Source organism: Dreissena polymorpha, chromosome 3, assembly GCF_020536995.1.
Source record: "Dreissena polymorpha isolate Duluth1 chromosome 3, UMN_Dpol_1.0, whole genome shotgun sequence".
NCBI classification, from domain to species: Eukaryota; Metazoa; Mollusca; class Bivalvia; order Myida; family Dreissenidae; genus Dreissena; species Dreissena polymorpha.
Genome location: NC_068357.1, coordinates 127,127,286 through 127,147,674, shown reverse-complemented (window position 1 = coordinate 127,147,674; position 20,389 = coordinate 127,127,286). Strand labels below are relative to the sequence as shown.

The following is a 20,389-nucleotide window of genomic DNA, read 5'->3' as shown; positions in this document are numbered from 1 at the left end:
CCTATCTTTCAACCCTTTTCGAACAATCCTATCTTTCAACCTCTCTCCAACAATCCTAACTTTCAACCCCTCTCGAACAATCCTTTCTTTCAACCCCTCTCAAACAATCCTATCTTTCAACCTCTCTCTCAACAATCCTATCTTTCAACCTCTATCGAACAATCCTATTTTTCAACCCCTCTCGAACAATGCTATCTTTCAACCCCTCTCAAACAATCCTATTTTTCAACCTTTCTCTAACAATCCTATCTTTCAACCTTTTTCGAACAATCCTATCTTTCAACCCCTCTCTAACAATCCTATCTTTCAACCCCTCTCTAACAATCCTATCTTTCAACTCCTCTCGAACAATCGTATCTTTCAACCCCTCTCCTACAATCCTATCTTTCAACACCTCTCGAGTAATCCTATCTTTCAGCCCTCTGTATAATTCACTGGCACTACTCATAGTAGCATTTTTTGTAACAAGCATTGCAATTGACTGTCTTTTACCAATCTTCCAATACTATCGCAGAGACATAGTGTTAACTACGTCGCTGACTATCGGTATATGAAAACCTATGTATTACTTCTTATCTGACCAATTTGCATATCATAGTGTTGGTTTTAAAACATTTAAGTGTCTTCTGTTGTGCCAAGCACCAATCTACGTCTATAGTGCATTCGGGTGGCCAGTCTAGGAAAAACAGGTTTTGGGCGGATTTTGACTCCTTAAAACTGCTGCAAGACTTCCTTTCTGGAATCTGACTTGATCTCAGACAGACGTGTTTGCAGAGAGTGATCATTGTGTTATCCTGACCTGGTGCGCTTTGACAAGACAGTGTGAATAATTATTGGACCTGCGCGTGAGTAGTGTAGTTATTTGAGAGGCGTAAATAAAATGAAACCGCCAAACCGCAAAAATTCATCATCTATGCGAAAAAAATCGTGAGCTACTGATCCAGATGTATTTCGTCTTTAATGGATCACTGCACTGTCCATATTGTGAAAGTATATCGTATGCTAGTAGAGTTCATAGGAGCCGAGACACAATTGCGAACATTATCAAATTCACGGCAATTGAAACTGTTAAATTTAATGTTTGTTTATTGTTAGAAATGTTTTCAGACACATTAACGTATGTTCGTACTAACTGATGTGAACACTTGCACAGTATCATTTCATGTACTGTGTCTGTCAAAGATATTGTGTGTTGTTGGTTGCAAAATACTGACAAAAAAACTGCAACATTTGTTTTCATTAATGTTAATTTTATTAACGAAATAATAATACGAAATACATAGAAAAACTGGTATAAAAAGTTTAACACCGTCAGAAGCAAGAATAAACAATACATCACATTACACAACGTCATGGTTCAATCCTTACCCAGAATATAATAATAACAACAACAACAATAATTATAAAAATTGAAAATAATAATAATAATAATATTATTATTATTATCACTATTATAGTTAATTGGAAATAATCAGATCTAACATATGCCACATTACAACAAGTGTATAACATATATCAAAACAAGAATCAACCAAATTAAGTGGTAAATGGGCATTATGTCTGAACAGTTTCTTTTTACCAACCCAACCTACCCTTAATGTTTGAGCTAACTATTCAGTTGTTTTTTTGTAGTCCAGTTTGAGTATTTCTTCATTTTTAATAAATTCACTTATATCTTGTTTTCAACATTAGATTGTATTTGTAAAATTAACTTCACATTTACAAAAACACAAAACTAAAGAGAGATCGGGAAGATTTTTACATGCAAATGTATATTTTTTTATAAAAGTAGGGAATCGTAAAAAATCAACAACAAAAAAACAGTTAGCCGATGTACCAACATAATTTTAAGTGATGTTAAATTAGACATTTGACTTCCTGAGAATGTTTTAGGAGGATTTTTTTCTGGCAATTATCGAACTGAACATTGTATTAATCTTTACATCTTAACAAATGTTTTAAGTTTCTTTATAATATTTATTCATCTCCTTAAATTGCACATATAAACAATAACCCTGTACATAAAAACACTAACCCTGTTCTTTACAAATCACATGTCACGTGTAAAATCTTTACCCTTTTAAAAAGTACGAATATACTCGACTATAAATAAAATATCAAACTTTGTATTTAACCAATACATTTTACCAAACCGTTAGGTTGTTGAGAATATATATATATTCAGGTTTTATTTTAAATTATTGTTAAAATTGCAGACACACACGGATCAATTGAATTATATACGATGATGTTTCTTACATTTTTTAACAAGAAAAAAGAAATGTCACTTAAAAAAACCTTCTGTACATCGCAAAATAATGAAGGTAAACACTGAATATGCATGTACATTGTACATACAAGTCATGTAAGTGTCTTCATTTGTAAACATTTAAAACATATAAATATTCAAATATTTTTGTTACAATAAATTATCACAACTTTGTTGTCGAATTCGACTCTCCAATGGGTTCGTCCTTTGCATCTGTCGTACTTTTCTTAGCGCAACACGGCAAACATGCGACGATATTTTGCATGAATCTGTCCATGGGTTTGAGAGACCTTAGAGGCTCTGGCAAAAAATACCAGTTCCTTAAAATCATTGGCAGAGCCATCGGTGCTTTACTCTGGAGGATGTTTATGACGACGACTACTATAACCAGTAGGAGAATCGGCGCAAGAACTGCTACCATCGCAATCCAGTTGACCACGGAAAGCGCAAACACGGCTGCTGGGAGTAGGAAGAACACCAAAATGAGATACATGATAGCAAACCATCGGTATTTTGCGGTCTGATTACCCAGGAACTTAGCCAAGTTAATGGGAAAACGGAATTTAGGAATGGGAAAGAATAAAAGTATGCCAGTAAGGTTGAAAAACAAATGGCATAATGCGATCTGCAAAGCAAGTCTGATGTCGGTTGAGCTTTGAGCAAATGCCGCCAAAATGGCTGTTGTTGTTGTGCCGATGTTCGACCCGAGTGTAAGCGGATACATTCGGTCAAGTTCGATGACGCCGATTCCAACCAATGGTGTCAACGCAGATGTAAACACAGAACTCGATTGGACGAGAATAGTGAGTCCGGTCCCAATCAAAATCGCCAGGTATCCCGTGAAGTAACCCAAACATCCTGGAAAGTTTGCGTTGACGAATTTCTTGATGATTAGGCTGACTTTTCCTCTTAAGAGTGAGTTCAGGGTCTTGACAATGAGCACGAGGCAAGTGCAGAGTAGAACAAGGGCGATTAACAACAGGATGCCACCGATTGTCGCATCATTGAGGTGGGTGGCGGCACCCTCAAACATGTATTTACCTGGAACAGAGAGTGGGTTATTGACATATTTGCATGACTTTTAGAAAGCAATGTATAAACAAATATCTATTGAAGCTCTCAAATTTTATAAAAAACAAAAAAATGAAATGTTTTAAGGAGACACAAACAATAAACATAAAATAAAAATTGTCCTTTTTGCATTTTTTCAATTCTTTAAAATTGTAAACAGACTTATATGATCAAAGTTTTGTTTGTTGATGCAATCATTAGAATTGTTACTACCATACGACCAGTTACAGCTTGGGTAATCACTATATGGCGGCGTCCAACTCGAGACACGTATTTTTCGTCGTTGTATACTCTTTATTAATTGTTGAAATGCCGCTTTCTGTATACCGTATATTACTTGTATTTTAATGTTAAATGCCGATAACTTTGCAGTCATATCAGTAAGAAAATGATAAGTTTTTTTTGTATTAATATTCGCTTTATATCTCGACTACTCGCTACGAATTTTCTAAGCTGTAATTTTGTGATCCCGCTAATCAAGTTCTTACCGAGTAAAGTCGAGATGATATCAATGCTAACTAAACGCTTATAACTTTTTGGCTTATATGGCTGGAGAGAGAGCGGCATTAAACAAATTAATTGTAATGATAAACGGTTTAACACGGCGAACAATTCGCGTCTCATTATGGACGTCGCCATTTCGACTATCACGCGATTACCCATGAGTTACGCATGATGAATACTTGTTTTCATATTAAATACACGTATTGTAATCTTTAAGGCCTATGATGTTGTACAAGGAAAGAAACAGTAGTGATGAAAGAGAGCTTTCAATCAAAATGCAACCATAATGATAAGATTTAAGTTGCTCGTTCTTGCATAATGCAATACTTCAATCAAAATTGTTAAGACTTTTTCCAGATGAATAAAACATAATCGTAACTAACTTCACATAATGAGCCGTTTTCCCATATCCACGTACATCGTTACATATATTAAAATCAGACATATGAGATAATGTAATGCTCATATTTAGTTTCTAGTAGAAAGTTCAACTTTCTACCAATTGATTACAATTTCATCTCATACTCACATTTTTCCAGGCAAATTGTGCTGTTGTCCGACGTTGACGTATTGATATAGGTCACGTCGACGTTTCCCTTCTTGCAGCAATGTTTGATCATGCTTTTGTTCAGGGCATCTGGGTCGCCTTGGGCAACGCCCTCAATGACCTTACTGTCTACCTACAGGAAGAACAACCATTGACGTGTAGACAAAGTTTTGAAAACGTGACGTTAATTTTTTATAGTTTCCTTCGAGTTTTGTCATTGTAACGTCTTATTTGAAGATCTACTGTTAACAATTTGTTCTGCTATCCGAATACATATGTAAAAAAAAACAGCTAAAATGTCTTCATATTAGTGGAACGTCGCTTCTAACGACTGTTCAAAAGTTGTGCTTAAACAAACAATGACGCAAAGAAATGTAAAGGATTGCATATTAGATTATCAGCCTACTCATCTACATGCGTACTTAACACCGTTGGTAATTGGACAACCAAATATAATAAGAAAAACGTTCTTACATACATTTCAAATGAGTTTATGTTCAATAGTTTAATGTACTTACTTGAATTATTAGTTTCGTAAAAGGGTGAGTGATCACTGTCAGAAACTCCCGGTCCGCACCCTCATTCGTGGTCAGTGGCATGTGATCAACAATGAAGTCAGATAAGTGGAACAGGTAGCCTGAAATAAATGATACAACTAATTGATATGTTGTCTGCTTCATGAATCGTCTCATTTTTGAATACTTTTTCTAATGTTAAAAAGTAAATAGCATTTCCTATGTTCGTTTCCCAGCTTAACGAAATTAACATACAAAGAGAGACACTTATTATAAAATTTTAGTAAGGATGCACTTTTGTAATTACTAAAAAATTAAAAATTAAAAAGAGCAGACAATTTTCGTAAACATTTTACAAATGGAGACAATATTCATAACATTTTACAAGAGAAGACAATCTTCATTGATAAATGTATCCCTTTCCTTCCAAAGATGATGCACCACGTTTAACAAATGTATCTGTATATATTGGTTCTATAAAAAGCGATATAAAAAGCCACACTTTTTCCAAAATAAAACGTCCTCAAATTGTTCACAAGTAAGTACTATACTGTATACACCTATAAGGATCTTCTAACAATGGTTATGTCTAACGACGACTTACTCGAAACAACTTCTAAGGGGAGCAAAACCAGAACTGTGATCCAGTTAAACATATCATGGACAGTGGCGCCCGCAAAGGCGCGTCGGAAGTCCCCTTTGTTGGAAATCTGGCCGATGGAGACCAGCGTATTCGTAATGGAAGTTCCGATATTCGCACCCATAACCATCGGTATCGCGTTACGGATTGGAACAACTAGAGAAACAAGAACTATCTTTAAAACAAGACAATCAACGTTTACATTATCATCGATGTTATTTTTTTTGTGTGTAAATATTTACGTTATTAATATACACAGTTTAGATAATTATATAAGCTTTTTTAACGTAAATATTTAAGACAATAAGATTATTTATACATTAAACATAACTATTCTAGATAATAAGCTTATACATATAGAAATAATGAAACCTTTACAATCTACACCTTAAAGATAAGTTTATTGGGAAATACAAAATGCAATAATTCACAAAACTAATTGGTTGCAAGATATAAACGAACATCGACTATAAATTAATCAACGTGCTTTTTGAGGCCACCAGGCTGACAATGATAGATGTCGTAGTTGAAGATGATTGGAGGAGAACGGTTGCTAGGATACCAATCATGAGACCCGACACTGGGTTCGACAACACATCGCTTTGTTTGAATACTTCTCCGGCAGCTTTTCCTGGTATTAAAAAAATGTTTTTTACCATTATTTTATCTGGCTTAAAAAGCATTACCCACAAATCTCACATTTTGTTATACGACATAGTTTATAATGCGTTTCCGGATAAAAGGACATCTGGAAATAATCCTTCCGCAACATTCTATGATACACAACTATTCCCTGCTTAATTTTATGCAATTGTATTCCGTCTAAATAAACCAATGCGCTTGAAGTATTGGCAGGGTAAATGTTGCTGTGGACTAACAAATCACGTTTAAGTTTTACTGTTTGATGCTAAAGTGGCAAACTTGCAAGGAGTATTGGTGGATCTATCCCTTATTTTCATAGTATCCGGCCTTCCTCAGCGTATCGCGACTTTAAAGAGTCCACTTGAAAAACCACCAAGAAGAGAAGAACAGTCAATGCTGTTGTTGTTTCAATATTTAAAAATTTAATTTATTAAATGGTTATTTATGACAATTACGACGATCACTTTTATGATTTCCGGTTTCATAAGAAAGTAGGTAATGTATACTCTAGGGTGATGCTATGATTTTTAAATAATGTAACAGATAATTGTGCTAGTTTGTTTATGGTTAATTAGCAGGTTTATCCAATTTTGAATAAGCCACTTATTTTTAAAACAAATGTATACATATTCTAGGAACAATGTGATTGAGGGTTTCTTTTTAACATAACATAACTATTTAAAGATCAAGCACGCGCTAATAAAATCTTACCGTAGCAACCCATCAGAAAGGCGATATTTTGAGAACGTTTACAAATGCTACAGATAACCATATGGAGCTACGTTTAGCCAGTATTTGCCAAAACATTGCCGATATAAGTGCAGAGTTTGGTTTTTAAAGATTAAAATCATTTAACAATAGATTGACATATTAGACATGTTTGTGTTTTTTGTTTTAATATTTTCACTTGACATATTTAGATGTATTCATTAACCGGGCCGATACTACCGATACTCATGCTACATTTAACAAAAAGTAGGTCTAACATATTACATACATAGCATACATGTTTTAAAGTCAGCTTTGAATAGCATGCGAAAATGTTTTGTTACCCGTTTGTCATTAACATTTTGGAATGCCATAATCGTACATGTTTTCTCAATCGGTACAAGACAATCGAGCGTTTTCATAGTTTCTAAACAAAACATGACACTGGAAAAATTGATCTGTTAGATATGCAGTTTGGTAAGAGGTAAAGACATCGAGTGCTGATTTTTTGGTTTTCGTACCTCCGATTAGTTTAAAGGCGTTGCCAAGGAAATCCAAAGAGCAGATGAAAAGGTAGAGAAGGCAAACTAGGACGACGAGCTTGCCGAAGTAGTCCCACGTTACCCTCTTGAACTTTCCGCACGCAGACAGTTCTAAAAATAGAGAGGAAGAAAATAAAATGTTGATAGCATAGATACGAGTATCGGCCTAAATGGTGGTATACTTGTCTTTACTGCATTTACATTTCAAGCACGCTCGTCTATTATAGCAACAGACATGCATGCCAGAAAAGTATGCGTGACAACACAATCACAACATTTAAATATTTTACCAATCATGATACCTCTAAACATCAATTCTTCGTTTTCATTTTGTTTTCCATTTTTCAATATAATAAAATGAAATATAGTCTCGACTTTTCAGTTACGATTAAGTGCAAGGTTCAGCATTTATGTATTTTACACACGTTTTTAACACAGCACCGGTCTAATGATTTGCCAAGATGCCAACTTGTCTCCACTGTTTAGTATACATTTTCTATATACGTTTAATTGGGGTTTCAGAATGTTCCAAAGTTCATAATTGAATTTCGCTAACGGCATCGACATTCTTTGGAATTACTGATATGTTAAGTGTCTTAATCAATTTTATAAAATAACATAGAGCTTTTAAGTCTTAAAACATAATACTTTTAACCTGGAATAGCTTAAACTTATTTATTATATTTGTTTGCACATACCTGTGTAATGTGAGTGTTGTTTCTACCTCTTGTGTAGCAATACTTAAACCAATAGCTATATCAAGCTAGTTAAACGATATTTTTAAGAAACTCTATTATATGCATGTACTAAAACATTTTAAAGTCAACGTTCAATTCAACTTGTAATATATGGAGGTTAATAAAAGTTACATAACTTATTTAAATTTCCGTTTAAATGGGAATTGCAAGACTTCCTGTTTTTTTAGAACTATAACTGGCACAAACAATTTTCTAAACACTTAGTTGGTTACGACTGCGCGGGATTAGTAAACAAAACGAAAACTGCACACTACGTCAAACGATATAAACTGGTCTGAGCATTTGTAAAGGCAGACTTAGTTGTTTATATATACTATAGAAGTGTTTTAATATTTTAATGTATACATGTGTGAATGAAAATAATAATTCTTAATACGGGTTTATTTGTAAGATAATTTTTTTTTGAACGTATCAGCAATAACAAAAAAACAACTCCAGCTCCACGAGTCCAGCCAATTAATTTATATATCAATTTACGGACTCGAATCAAAGATAGAGCTACCTTAAGGCTGCTTTCTGAATACTTATTAATCTGAAAATTGTTCTTATAATCTCTTACTCTATAAAACACTTCCATGTATAAGTCATCACTTTTGTTACACGATTCGGTATTTTAAAAAAAAGCAACATATAGCATACGGCCCAGCATTACACCAAAATTGTATTTGCTAATAACTCTGCTTTTGAAATAAGAATCCGGAAAATTTCAGCATCCAAAACACAATCATGTCTAGAAGAAACAAGTTACTATCTACTCACCGTTCCAGGGTGTGACCTCGATGTAGACTTCAGATATTTTCCACGGGTCTTCCTCCAGCTCGATGTCCACCTTTGCCTCGTTAAGTTTGTCAGCGTTTATCTTATCGAGTCCTTTCTCCGTTGAAGCCTGTGCAAATGTCAGGAAGTAATTATTATTAAGGTATTGTGATTGATGGAAATCGTTTATTTTAATAAAATTATACTGTATCAGAGTCTTGACTATGTCGTCATCGAGGCATATTTGATACGCGATATGCACATTTTTGAACAGAAAATGCTAATAAAACTAATACTACTACACATACTACTACTACTAATAATAATAATAATAATAATAAGTACGATTATTCTACGTCGTAATATTATTAGTATAAGTAATATTATTATGATAAATACATTAATTAATTAACTTACTGCATCATCTATGCTATAATTGTACCCAAGATTCATAGCCCCCTTTTCCTGAAAAATTAAATGATAAACTACATTAATTCATAAATTCCATCATAACAACTTAATGATATTTTACATTCGAAACATTAAAGTGGTGTATTATATCAATATTTCATCTGACAAACGTTATTATAAAAAAAATATGATTAATTGACATAAATAATTGTGTTTTCTGATTTAAATATACTGTTGTTGTTTTTTATTTTGCGTTAAAACAAAACTGAATAGAATTTAAAACAAAGTCTCGCATTGCGATTAATACTATTTTTTAAATGCATTTTGTCTTCGAAAATATTAAACACTACCTCATAAGGTGGAGACGGTTCTCCATTTCTGGTTTTAGAACCATTTAAATCCATGACTAACGGCAATCGTGTTTGACAAGTCGTCTAGAATATTCAGTCTAATAAAATACTGCTTTCTGACTTTCTGTCCGTTGGACCACAAGAGCAATTACCGTCAATTGTCGTCAGCGAATTAGCACAAGTTGACGTCTGCTTATATACCCGACGCTCGAAATCAAGGGTCGCCTTTCGGGACGTTATCATGAGTGAAGCCTCGTATCGCGAATCTCGAGCACGCGTATAAACTTGGCGAAATTTTAAGGTAGAAAATGAGTCGAACAAAGTTCAATGTTTAGCGACGACGTTATTTAACCTAGGGTGGGTACTACCGTCAGATTGACACCCGTCTTTAATGAAAGAACGTTACTTCTGCTTATGTGCTAATCAGGAAGCATCGCTCTTTTCACAAATGAACTAAGTTGTCTGGTAATGATAAATTATGGTAATTTAATGAAATACAAGCAGCAATTTGTCAATTTACAATTATTGCATGTAACTACACTTTTTCAGCTTAATTAAATATAAGTTAATGCCAATATTCGTTGTATCAAGAACGTAAAATTTGTTTTTGTTCAAGTCAAATCACGCAATTACGTTGATTCCAATTACATACTTCAAGCAAGCGTTTGGTGTCGTTTGATTTCTTGCCAGTGTGTTGCGGGTTACTAAATAGTGTTCTAAAAAAAGAAGACGCAGTGTGTGGGCATTTGGATCGTAGTCAGAACATGGTAGATTGAAACATATGTGTAGTGTTCTGAGAAAACTGGGCATAATGCATGTTCGTAAAGTGTCGTCCCAGATAAGCCTGTGCAGTCCGCACAGGCTAATCAGGGACGATACGTTACGCCTAAATTTTTGCTAAGAAGAGACTTCATTTAAACCAAAAATGTCATAAAAGCGGAAAGTGTCGTCCCTGATTAGCCTGTGCGGACTGCACAGGCTAATCTGGGACGACACTTTACGCACATGCACTATACCCAGTTTTCTCAGAACGAGACTCATATATAAGCAGATAGAGCATCGTAAATCTGATTACAACATAATTGATCATATATCAATTGTTAAAATACATAATGGTTATGCAAATATTGGAGGTTTAACCCATTTATGCCTAGTGGACTCTCCCATCTTTCTAAATTGGATCAATTTATTTCCAAAATTAGGGAAGTCTAGTATATGTTTTTCTATATTTAGAATATTTCTAACAGAAATTCCTTTAAGCAAACAGCGTAGACCCTGATGAGACGCCGCATCATGCGGCGTCTCATCTGGGTCTACGCTGTTTCCCAATACTTTTTTTCTAGACGCTAGGCATAAATGGGTTAAATTCATGAAAGCTTCACCGTTGAAGACTTCACTGAAACCCGGCTTTAGATAGCTACTGCGGAGTCGGCTGTGCGTAAACATGGATGTTTCTAAGCTTTGGCGTACTTGCCACATAGTGGAATAAACTCTTGCGCAGTTTGTAATTCTGCTCATGTCAGGGTAAACGAAGGGTAAGTGTATTAACCAAAATCATGCTTTCAGATAGTGTATCCCATGACAGTAACGATAGCATCACAACTGTTAGACTTCTATCAGCTATCAGACGGAGGGGGAGGAGAACTTGGCAGTAGTAATGGAATGTCACTCGAAACAGGGGGCATCTCGGTATTTGTAATGGAATGTCATCCGAAACAAGGGGGGGGCATCTCGACAGGAGTAATGGAATGTCACCCAAACCAGGAACAAAGTATTTCCTGACCAGATTTTCGGCATTTTTTAAACATGTTTACAAATACGTGTCTTCGCGTATGCAGAAATAAATTAACGTAATTGTCAATATTTAATTAAAATGCATGCCATGATGCCTGTAAAAGCGGAGATTCTTTTCGTTGGTTTTATTGTCCAGTCATATCACCGAAATACCTTTTCGGATTGTTGTGTTTGAACAAATGACAATCCATTAAGTTCGCCGTGGCGTAATGGATGTGTCCGCCTAGCGATCGGGAGGTCACGGGTTCGATCCCCACTCGGGGAGCGTTCTCTAGTACTTCTCAAGTACTGGTTATAGACCAGGACACGGACTCGCAAGTGATTCTATAAACCTAAGGCTTTCGATGCAATCGAGCTAAAATAAATCGGTTTAAACTAACAGATGACAAAAAAAATCTTAGTCGATGTCTGTCAATGAATATATAAGTTTTATTCCAAACATTCAATGTGTTTACAAAACGCACGTGTCTGTTCATTTATTTAAATTATTTCAGCTATCAGTGATTAAAAAAGAGAAAAGAATATATACACTAATGTTAACAGTAATTTAGTCAAAAGGCATACTCATCATGATCGTTATGTTCGAGTTATTACAAGTACATACGTCCTTAAATTCGGTCTGTAGTGAAAAGCGTGGTTTCTTATCAGAATAAACCGGTAGGTGAATTTGCGACCGATTTTAGAACGGTCATGTATTGCATACGAGCCATCAATACCTCTTAGTTCACATTGATATATACATGTATAATTTTACACAATAGGGTATTATCGCATGGTATATAAATATATAGCCGATATTTCTTATTCCTACTTTACTAGTTTAGAAAGTCTTTGAGTGTTCTTTTCGTAATATTTGAAAATTGCTGCCTTATGCACGGACTGATTTTGTTGTAAAACTTTTTTTAAAGCAAAATGAGTCTTGGTTTCAGCGACAATTCAGGTATTTACCTTCTTCATAATATACATAATTTTACAAACTGCATAGCACACAGTTTTTCAGACCACTGTTGTGAATTGGAATCGGCATACCGGAATAATTACATCAGTTTGCCCATTTTTCAATCCGCATGCGTGTTTGAGCTGTCAGAAACAAAAGTCATTGATAACATATACGGGTATTGCATGCTCGTGTACTTAATACACGGAGAAATGGTAGATATTCAATGAGAGAGGACACATAAGTGAAACCCGTTGTCCCTTATCAGCTCAGTCGAGTGAGGACTTCATGGATAAAACGCGTCTGGGTATTGAACAGGCATGAAGCCTGCACGCGTGAACAATGTTTTTAATCGAACGTTTAAATTTGCGAAAATAATTAAAATAAACAAAGTCCCATCACACTGTATATATAGACAGATTTTCTTTATCCCGATTTTGAAGTCGGTTTCAGAAAGTCCGAGGGTACTTACACCACTTTCTTTGTTTTTTATAAATTTCTTTTTTGGATGTTTTTACTCATGAATGGACTGATTGGAAAGTCTGTCATAGGTGAGATATTTTTCAGTAATATTTCAGAAAAGTTTATTAAGACATTCCCCGAAATAAGAATGGGCATACTTTTTGTCATTTTAAAGGGGCCTTTTCACGTTTGGGTAAATTGACAAAATTGAAAAAATTTGTTTCAGATTCGCAAATTTTCGTTTTAGTTATGATATTTGATTATTTGTGAGGAAACAGTAATACTGAACATTAACCATGCTCTAAAATAGCCATAATATGCATCTTTTGACGATTTAAAAACCCGAAAATTATAAAGCGTTGCAACGCGAAACGAATTAATAATTTGGAGAGTTCTGTTGTTGTTGTTGTTATATTTTGTGAAACAACGAGGATTGGTTATATGAAGTATAAAATACACGTGTCATAGTATCCGGAAGGATGGTCGAGTGACCTAAGTGGAAGACTTTTTACTCCAGTACTTCAGGGGTCAGTGGTTCGAGCCCTGCTGAGGGTTACCCTTTTTTTCTTTTTTAAATTTTATTCTTTATTTTTTACTGGAGCTTTTGATATCCAATATTAACATTTATCAATATAAAGCATTAATGACAAACTTCAAAACATGCCAAAATCTGTAAAAAAGGCCCCTTTAACCGCGTGTAAATACTCGATATAACTAACCTACGTTAATATAATCTAAGTGTGCTTTATAATTTCCTGTAAAATATTCGATACTTTCATTAAGAAATACATTTGTTTTTCTAAGGAACAACATACAAAGCACAACTGAAGGATTCATTAAATGTTATGCGCATGTAAAAAACAAAATGCATTACGTGCACCATAAAACCTTAAATAGTTTTGGATGATTTCACTTGAATGAGATAATGGTATTGTAAAGGGGCTTTTAAAACAAAAAACTTATATCGAACGATTTCGTAGGCCCCTTACAAATGAGCATACATCTATGCCAATTATTTGATCTGAGTTGATACAGGCGACAATAAAATGTAAAGTTATCCACAATGAAGATAAAAGGCATGATAAGCGGCCACTTGATAGATCGTTGCACCATTCATCGAAACAATTACTTTTCAATAAATTTGTCGTTTAACCCGTCTTTAACTTTGTCCGTGCGTATGTGCCGAACTTCCACCAGGCTGTCACAAAACAGACGAGACATGTCTCTTTAAGAACTGGTAAATGTTAACATTCATTTGATAAACGAAGAAGCTGGTATGTAGTTCGCATGACCCGATAGCTTGACGTTCAGGTGACCTTAGTTTCTCTCATTCCTGAAAAGCCCACGCATCCCTTATCAGCCGTAACCTGGTTTATGATCAGATCTCATGTCGGTGTGTTGAATGAGCCGGATAAGTGTCTATCACGAAAGGCCCATGTGTGATACATCGCGCAAGGAAGTGAAATATCTAAATTTAACCCATTTATGCCTAGTGGACTCTCCCATCCTTCTAAATTGGATTAATTTCTTTCCAAAATTAGGGATGCCCAGTATATTTATTTCTATATTAAGAATATTTCTTACAGAAATTCCTTTAAGCAAACAGCGAAGACCCTGATGAGACGCCACATCATGCGGCGTCTCATCTGGGTCTACGCTCTTTGCCAAGGCCTTTTTTCTAGACGCTAGGCAAAAATGGGTTAAAGGCTTAATGCTTCTATAAGGTAACGTAGATTTATAACTGTATCAGAACCGTTCAAAAATGCGTTTCATACGTCTGTATCGTTTAAAAGAGCGTTAAATATGCGTTTAACTCGTATTGTTTTGTTGAATGAAACCTTAAAATTTATTGTCGTTCGTATCTACAGTCGTACCAAACGTCTTTCGTATTGCGCACGGAACTTTAAAGTTAAGTGTCGTTTAGTATGGATCGTGTTATTGAACGTCCATATTTCGTGTCGTTCGTTAATATCGATAACCAAGCGTAACATTCATAGAGAATACTAGGTTAGCGTTGAATACAGAGAAGTTTATGTTGCGAGGCTTAGAACGCCGGAAGCGCGAGCCTTGGCGAGCGCTTTCGGTGTTCGAGCCGAGCAACATAAACTTCTCTGCATTCAACGCTAATCCTAGTATTCTATTTATCCCATTTGATTTTTTCAACGTGACATTTAACATAAATAGATCTAATAACCTTAACAATAATTTTAATTCAGTCATAAAAGCGCTTAAAATCTAACAAATGTAACCATGCGTAGTGATATACATGTATTTGCTCTGGTACGCAAAATAGTCTTTAAAAAATTCACACAAAATGTAAAACAAGTAAAAATATCACCGTATGCCTACATTCAATTTTACGCAGTATGCGAATTTTAACACATTACGACCGCGAAAAGAAGATTTTACTTTACTATAATTCATTTTATTTTCGAAAGAAAATGATCAAAATCCAATATGGCGGCGATTGCTCCTGACAAAATGCTGCCGATGTCAACATACATGTACACCATCGACCTTTGTACAGGTCTGTCAATACTAAATAAACTGTACGCTGAAGTTTCTTTAGCTATCGAAGACCTTGACAATTTTGACGAGTAAACAGACAATTGCAGCGACTGACACTTTATTTGACAAAATAGGCTATAATACAGGGGACCGTTTCAATAAGCTCTCGTAAGTATGTTACGACTCGTAAACCAGTTGCGATTATCGCAACTTACCATTTTGCGTTTCAATAAACTTTCGTAACTTACGATATCGTAGAATGCTCTCGTAAGTTTACGAGAAGTAAGAAGCAGTCGTAGTGACGTCGAAACCAAAATGGACGCTGCGTACTATGTTGTTCGCAGACGCCGAGAAAGACGCTTTTCGTCCCGTGTTTTGTTAAACGATATACCAGATGATGTATTCATTTCGCGCTATAGGTTAAGCAAAGAAAGTGTCCGTGAAATAGTGGACTTGCTTCGCCATGATTTAGAGCCGCTTACAGTCCGTGGAAGAGCAATAACTGTGGAAACTAAAGTAAGTACTTTACGCCCGACTACGAGGTGATCACTTTTCTTAATGCACATTTTGTTTTGCGTGCTTTCTATAAATGTTTTTTCTTATAAGTTGACTACTTTCCTTTAAATAGTTTTAATTGGGATCAATAAGTCAGTTACTGCCCTTTGTTTATAATTTGGATAGACTCCGAACTAAATATTGAAATTTACGTAGTGAATATTATTTACGTCAAAACCTATGTATTAATTATTTTTGTTATAAAATTATATAGTTCAACAACAGTTGAACTAAATGAGCTTTCCGCCGCTCTAATCATTTGTGAAATAAATGATTACTGTGGCTGTACGCTTCTATCTACATTGAATGGGAAGGGATTTCGGATTTTGTTTGTGTTCGGATAAGTGCTGAATGGAGCTGAATGGAGCCTTGTTGTTTAACAAAATAATTTGCTAAAGGTTTGTTAATCAATGCTGTAAGTCTCGTAACAATGTATAAAAAAATTTCTTGTGATTCTTCAATATTCTTTAATATATTGATATTTCTAAATGATGTAAAGTGTGCCTTGTTTGGCAACTCTGTTATCAAACCCCAAACCACTGAACACTGAATTGGGGATATAACAATTGAGTTAGCAGGATGTCTTGTTCTTAAAAGCACACACGTTACATATTAAAGTAAACTTTTCATTTCAAATACATAAATGTATATTTAACGTCAAAAAGTATTCAATTGTTCATTGCTGTCCTACAGGTTCTCATCAGTTTAAGATTCTTGGCGAAAGGAAACATTTACTCAGAGCTGGCTGACCTTCATGGGATTAGCAGATCATCTGTCTCACGAATCCTACATGCGTTTGTGAGTTCAGTAAACAAGCGTATGATAAACATTCGGTAAATGTCTTTATGCCTTTTTAATAAATAATTTTCATTTATCATAAATTCATCCATCATGATTTTAAACTCCATTATTTCTAAATAAATGATATCTTACAATAGACATCATCTAGATACAACTTTTGACCAAGTTTGGTAAAGATCGGATGAAAACAAATCAAATTAGAGAGCGGACACTTAATACGGACAGACAGACCGACAGACAGACTAGCTCACTCCTATATACCCCCCTAAACTTCGTGGCTGGGGGTTTAATAAATAATGAAAACTAAATCAAAATTAACAAAATGTAAACAAATGATTTAAAACATAATATAAACACATGATACATTCCATAGGTTTCCAGTCGATGTACAAGATCAAACATGTGTGAAGGTTGGCTTCTTCCGACTATGCGGTCTGCCACAAGTCCTGGGAGCAGTGGACGGTACTTTGATACCAATAATAGCCCCGAAGGAGCACGAGGAAGCATTTGTATGTAGAAAAGGGTTCCACGCTCTGAATGTTCAGGCAATTGTTGATTCAGAATTAAGGTAATTCAATTTATTGACACCATTTTTTATAGATTTCAGTAAATTATTTGAAATAAGGAGTTAATATTGTGTAACCCAGCCAGACAAATCCATGACAAACAGGTGGATCAAATCCGGAACCTCCCGGTTCCAAATCAGGCAGACACTCTACCACGTGGTAATAAAAGCTAACTCATATAGCAAGGCAGTTTAAGTTCTCCTTATACCTAACCCTTCTACACACACCACCTCAAATTCTGCAATTCTTCCATGAATTTCCTACTGTCACGACATCTTTGGGATGTCTGACACACATGGTGGATTTTAAGTTGGGCGCCAATATAACCCAGCCAGAAAAATCCCAGACTGCCATGGGGATCGAATATGGAACCTCATGATTTCAAATCAGGCACACTTTACCGCGTCGCTTTAAAAGCTAGCTCATATAGCAAGGCATTGTAAATTCTCCTTATACGTAACCCTTCTACAATTGGTGTATACATCATAATGCTATACTAAATATCATATCATAAATAATGATTCACCATTATGCATTCATTTTTGCCTGTTTTGTAGACTGAAGAGGCTTATGTAATAGATATATATAATTTGTGTTTAATGTATTTCAATTATATTTTAGATTGTTAAAAAGATTAAATGAAGATTGTTGTTGTTTAACTTAACTTTAATCACACAAAAAATATCATGTTATATCAACTTTACAGATTCCTAAACGTGGTGTCAACCTTCCCTGGGTCAACACATGATGCATTCATGTTTGAAGGTTGTGGTGTAAAGGTATAACGATATAGCAAAAAATAAATGTTATTAAAAAAAAAGTTATTATGTATTGACAATCCAATATAAATGATAAAGCGCTATATTTAAAGTGCAAGGATTATGTTTTTATGCCCTCAGTAGGGAACTGTCAGTCTGTCTGTCCGTCCGAAATCTTTAACATTGTCAAGGTCATCCTTCAAGGTCAAAGGTAAAAAATGAATATTTTCAAAGCGGCGCAGTAGGGGGCATTGTATTTCTGACAAACATATCTCTTGTTTATTCCTAGAACATTATTCAAAGGTGCTGTATTGGGGCAGCTATTGGTTTATATTTTCCTTGAATAGAACAACAACAAAAAACACACTGAAAAATAACTTAATTTCAATGATAAAAACTAGTTGAAGAAGCTTAAAATGATCTACCTTTGAACATCATAGTATATTATATGATTGTTTGATCCATGTAGGACTATCTGGAGAGAAACGACGTGGGCTATCTGTTGGGTGATAGCGGATATACTCTTCGAAGATACTGCATGACACCATTTGCCAATCCAAACAGTGTCCAGCAAACCCGGTTTAATATAGCCCATAAGAGAGGACGAGTTGTTGTCGAGAGGGCCTTTGGTGTTCTTAAGAGTAGATTCAGGTAAATTATCATAATTTATTAATGTAATTAAACATATACATATATAAATCGTCATTAAAAAAACAATTTGTGCTCGTTTTAAATTTTTAATTACCCCCTTGAGTTTTGAAACAATAAAATATGAGATTCTCCCACATGTCAACATTTTATTTGATAAAAAAGTGTGTGTCTTTCTTAGTCTTTCCTATGAAAGGTACAATCTTAAAAAAGCCAAATACATAAAACAATTAATATGACATCATTTCTGAATACGTGATTAGCATATTTTAAAATTTCCTGCACATTTATGGTTTGAGAATTGTGTCATTCTTTTCTTAAATTAAAATAAATTCTCAAAATTTATCATTTAAAAATTGCAAATATTATATATTTATTATTATTTATTATATAGAGGATATTTGTTGGATTTGGTGGAATATCAATTTTATTTCACGAGTGATCATAGAAAACAATATTTTCGAGAGTGGCGCAGCCACGAGTGAAAATATATATTTTCTATGATCTCGAGTGAAATAAAATCGATATTCCATCGAATCAAACAAATTTTCTTTTTATTTTATGCTTTTTTCACCGTTTATTCGATACTTTTGCTGGATTCATGACGTCATTTCGTTGAGAAAATGACGTCATTTCACAGTAAAAGAGTGACAAATATCAATATTTTTCACTGTTATTTTTCACTGTTATTTTTCACTGTTTAAAACAGTGGAATACCAGTTTTATTTCACTGATATTTCTCTATAAACCACCGGAAATCATAAAATAAATTGTATTATTATTTATTTTCCTAATAGATTGAGAATTAAATTTGAAAAGTTAAACAAAAACGCTTACAAAAGCCAACATACAGACATCTTGTTTTGTGTACCTTCAGATGCCTACATAAGACTGGTGGCTGTCTACCATTCACGCCATCGAAATGCGCTCAAATTGTATTGGCATGCATGCATCTTCACAATTTTTGTATGGACAGAAACATCATGGACCCAACCCTTATGCCTGATGTTGATGATGATGATGAAGATGATGCAATAGATAGACAGGCTGATGGTGTGGAGGGCACAGATAGAAGAAATGTAATTATTGGGAGAATGTGAACAATTATAAATGAGACGCTCTCTGAAACATAGACAAAACAAGTCTATAAAATGTGTGATATTTGACATCTGATAAAAGACAAAACAAGTCTTAAAAATGTGTGTTATTTTACATCTGATAAAAGACAAAACAAGTCTATAACATGTGTGTTCATTTACATCTGATAAAGACAAAACAAGTCTTAAAAATGTGTGTCCATTTACATCTGATAAAGACAAAACAAGTCTATAAAATGTGTGTCCATTTACACCTGATAAAGACAAAACAAGTCTTTAAAATGTGTGTTCATTTAAAGTGCTGTGCCTCCGAACACAAGTGACACTCGGATTTTTAAACTTTAAATGGGAGGAGAAACCGATATTAGCCGAACCTAGCGACAATGAGTCGGGTGGCGCCCGATGATACCCCTGCCACAGAGCAGCTAATACGAGTTATAACTCGGGGGACTAGGTGCCTGAGCTACTTTCAGCGATACAGGGATATTGAAGCACTAACATATTTTATCTAAGTTACGGGAAAACAAATTAAATTATTGACCTAACAATT

The 20,389-nt window shown here is 34.7% G+C and overlaps 2 protein-coding genes and 1 long non-coding RNA gene across 3 annotated transcripts in view; 2 read left to right on the top strand and 1 right to left on the bottom strand.

Annotated features, from left to right (window-relative positions):
* Positions 1 to 1,229: 1,229 nt before the first annotated feature.
* On the bottom strand, positions 1,230 to 9,894 carry LOC127871362 (sodium-dependent phosphate transport protein 2B-like). Its single transcript, XM_052414177.1, has 9 exons — positions 9,714 to 9,894; positions 9,370 to 9,417; positions 8,956 to 9,082; positions 7,418 to 7,549; positions 6,034 to 6,177; positions 5,511 to 5,702; positions 4,910 to 5,028; positions 4,374 to 4,524; positions 1,230 to 3,310 (listed from the first exon to the last, which is right to left on the bottom strand). Exons 1-9 carry the CDS (start codon positions 9,765 to 9,767, stop codon positions 2,433 to 2,435), a joined length of 1,845 nt encoding a protein of 614 aa, XP_052270137.1. The 5' UTR covers positions 9,768 to 9,894; the 3' UTR covers positions 1,230 to 2,432.
* Positions 9,895 to 12,876: 2,982 nt separating this feature from the next.
* LOC127871383 (uncharacterized) overlaps positions 12,877 to 20,389 on the top strand; it is a 34,817-nt gene continuing 27,304 nt past the window's right edge. The window contains exon 1 of the long non-coding RNA XR_008045310.1: positions 12,877 to 12,995. This is a non-coding gene — a long non-coding RNA (uncharacterized LOC127871383). The remainder of the gene's footprint in view (positions 12,996 to 20,389) is intronic.
* LOC127871377 (putative nuclease HARBI1) lies at positions 16,093 to 20,130 on the top strand. Its single transcript, XM_052414254.1, has 6 exons — positions 16,093 to 16,367; positions 16,663 to 16,802; positions 17,144 to 17,338; positions 18,043 to 18,115; positions 18,564 to 18,745; positions 19,620 to 20,130. The coding sequence occupies exons 2-6, from the start codon at positions 16,789 to 16,791 to the stop codon at positions 19,840 to 19,842; spliced, it is 687 nt and encodes a 228-aa protein (XP_052270214.1). The 5' UTR covers positions 16,093 to 16,367; positions 16,663 to 16,788; the 3' UTR covers positions 19,843 to 20,130.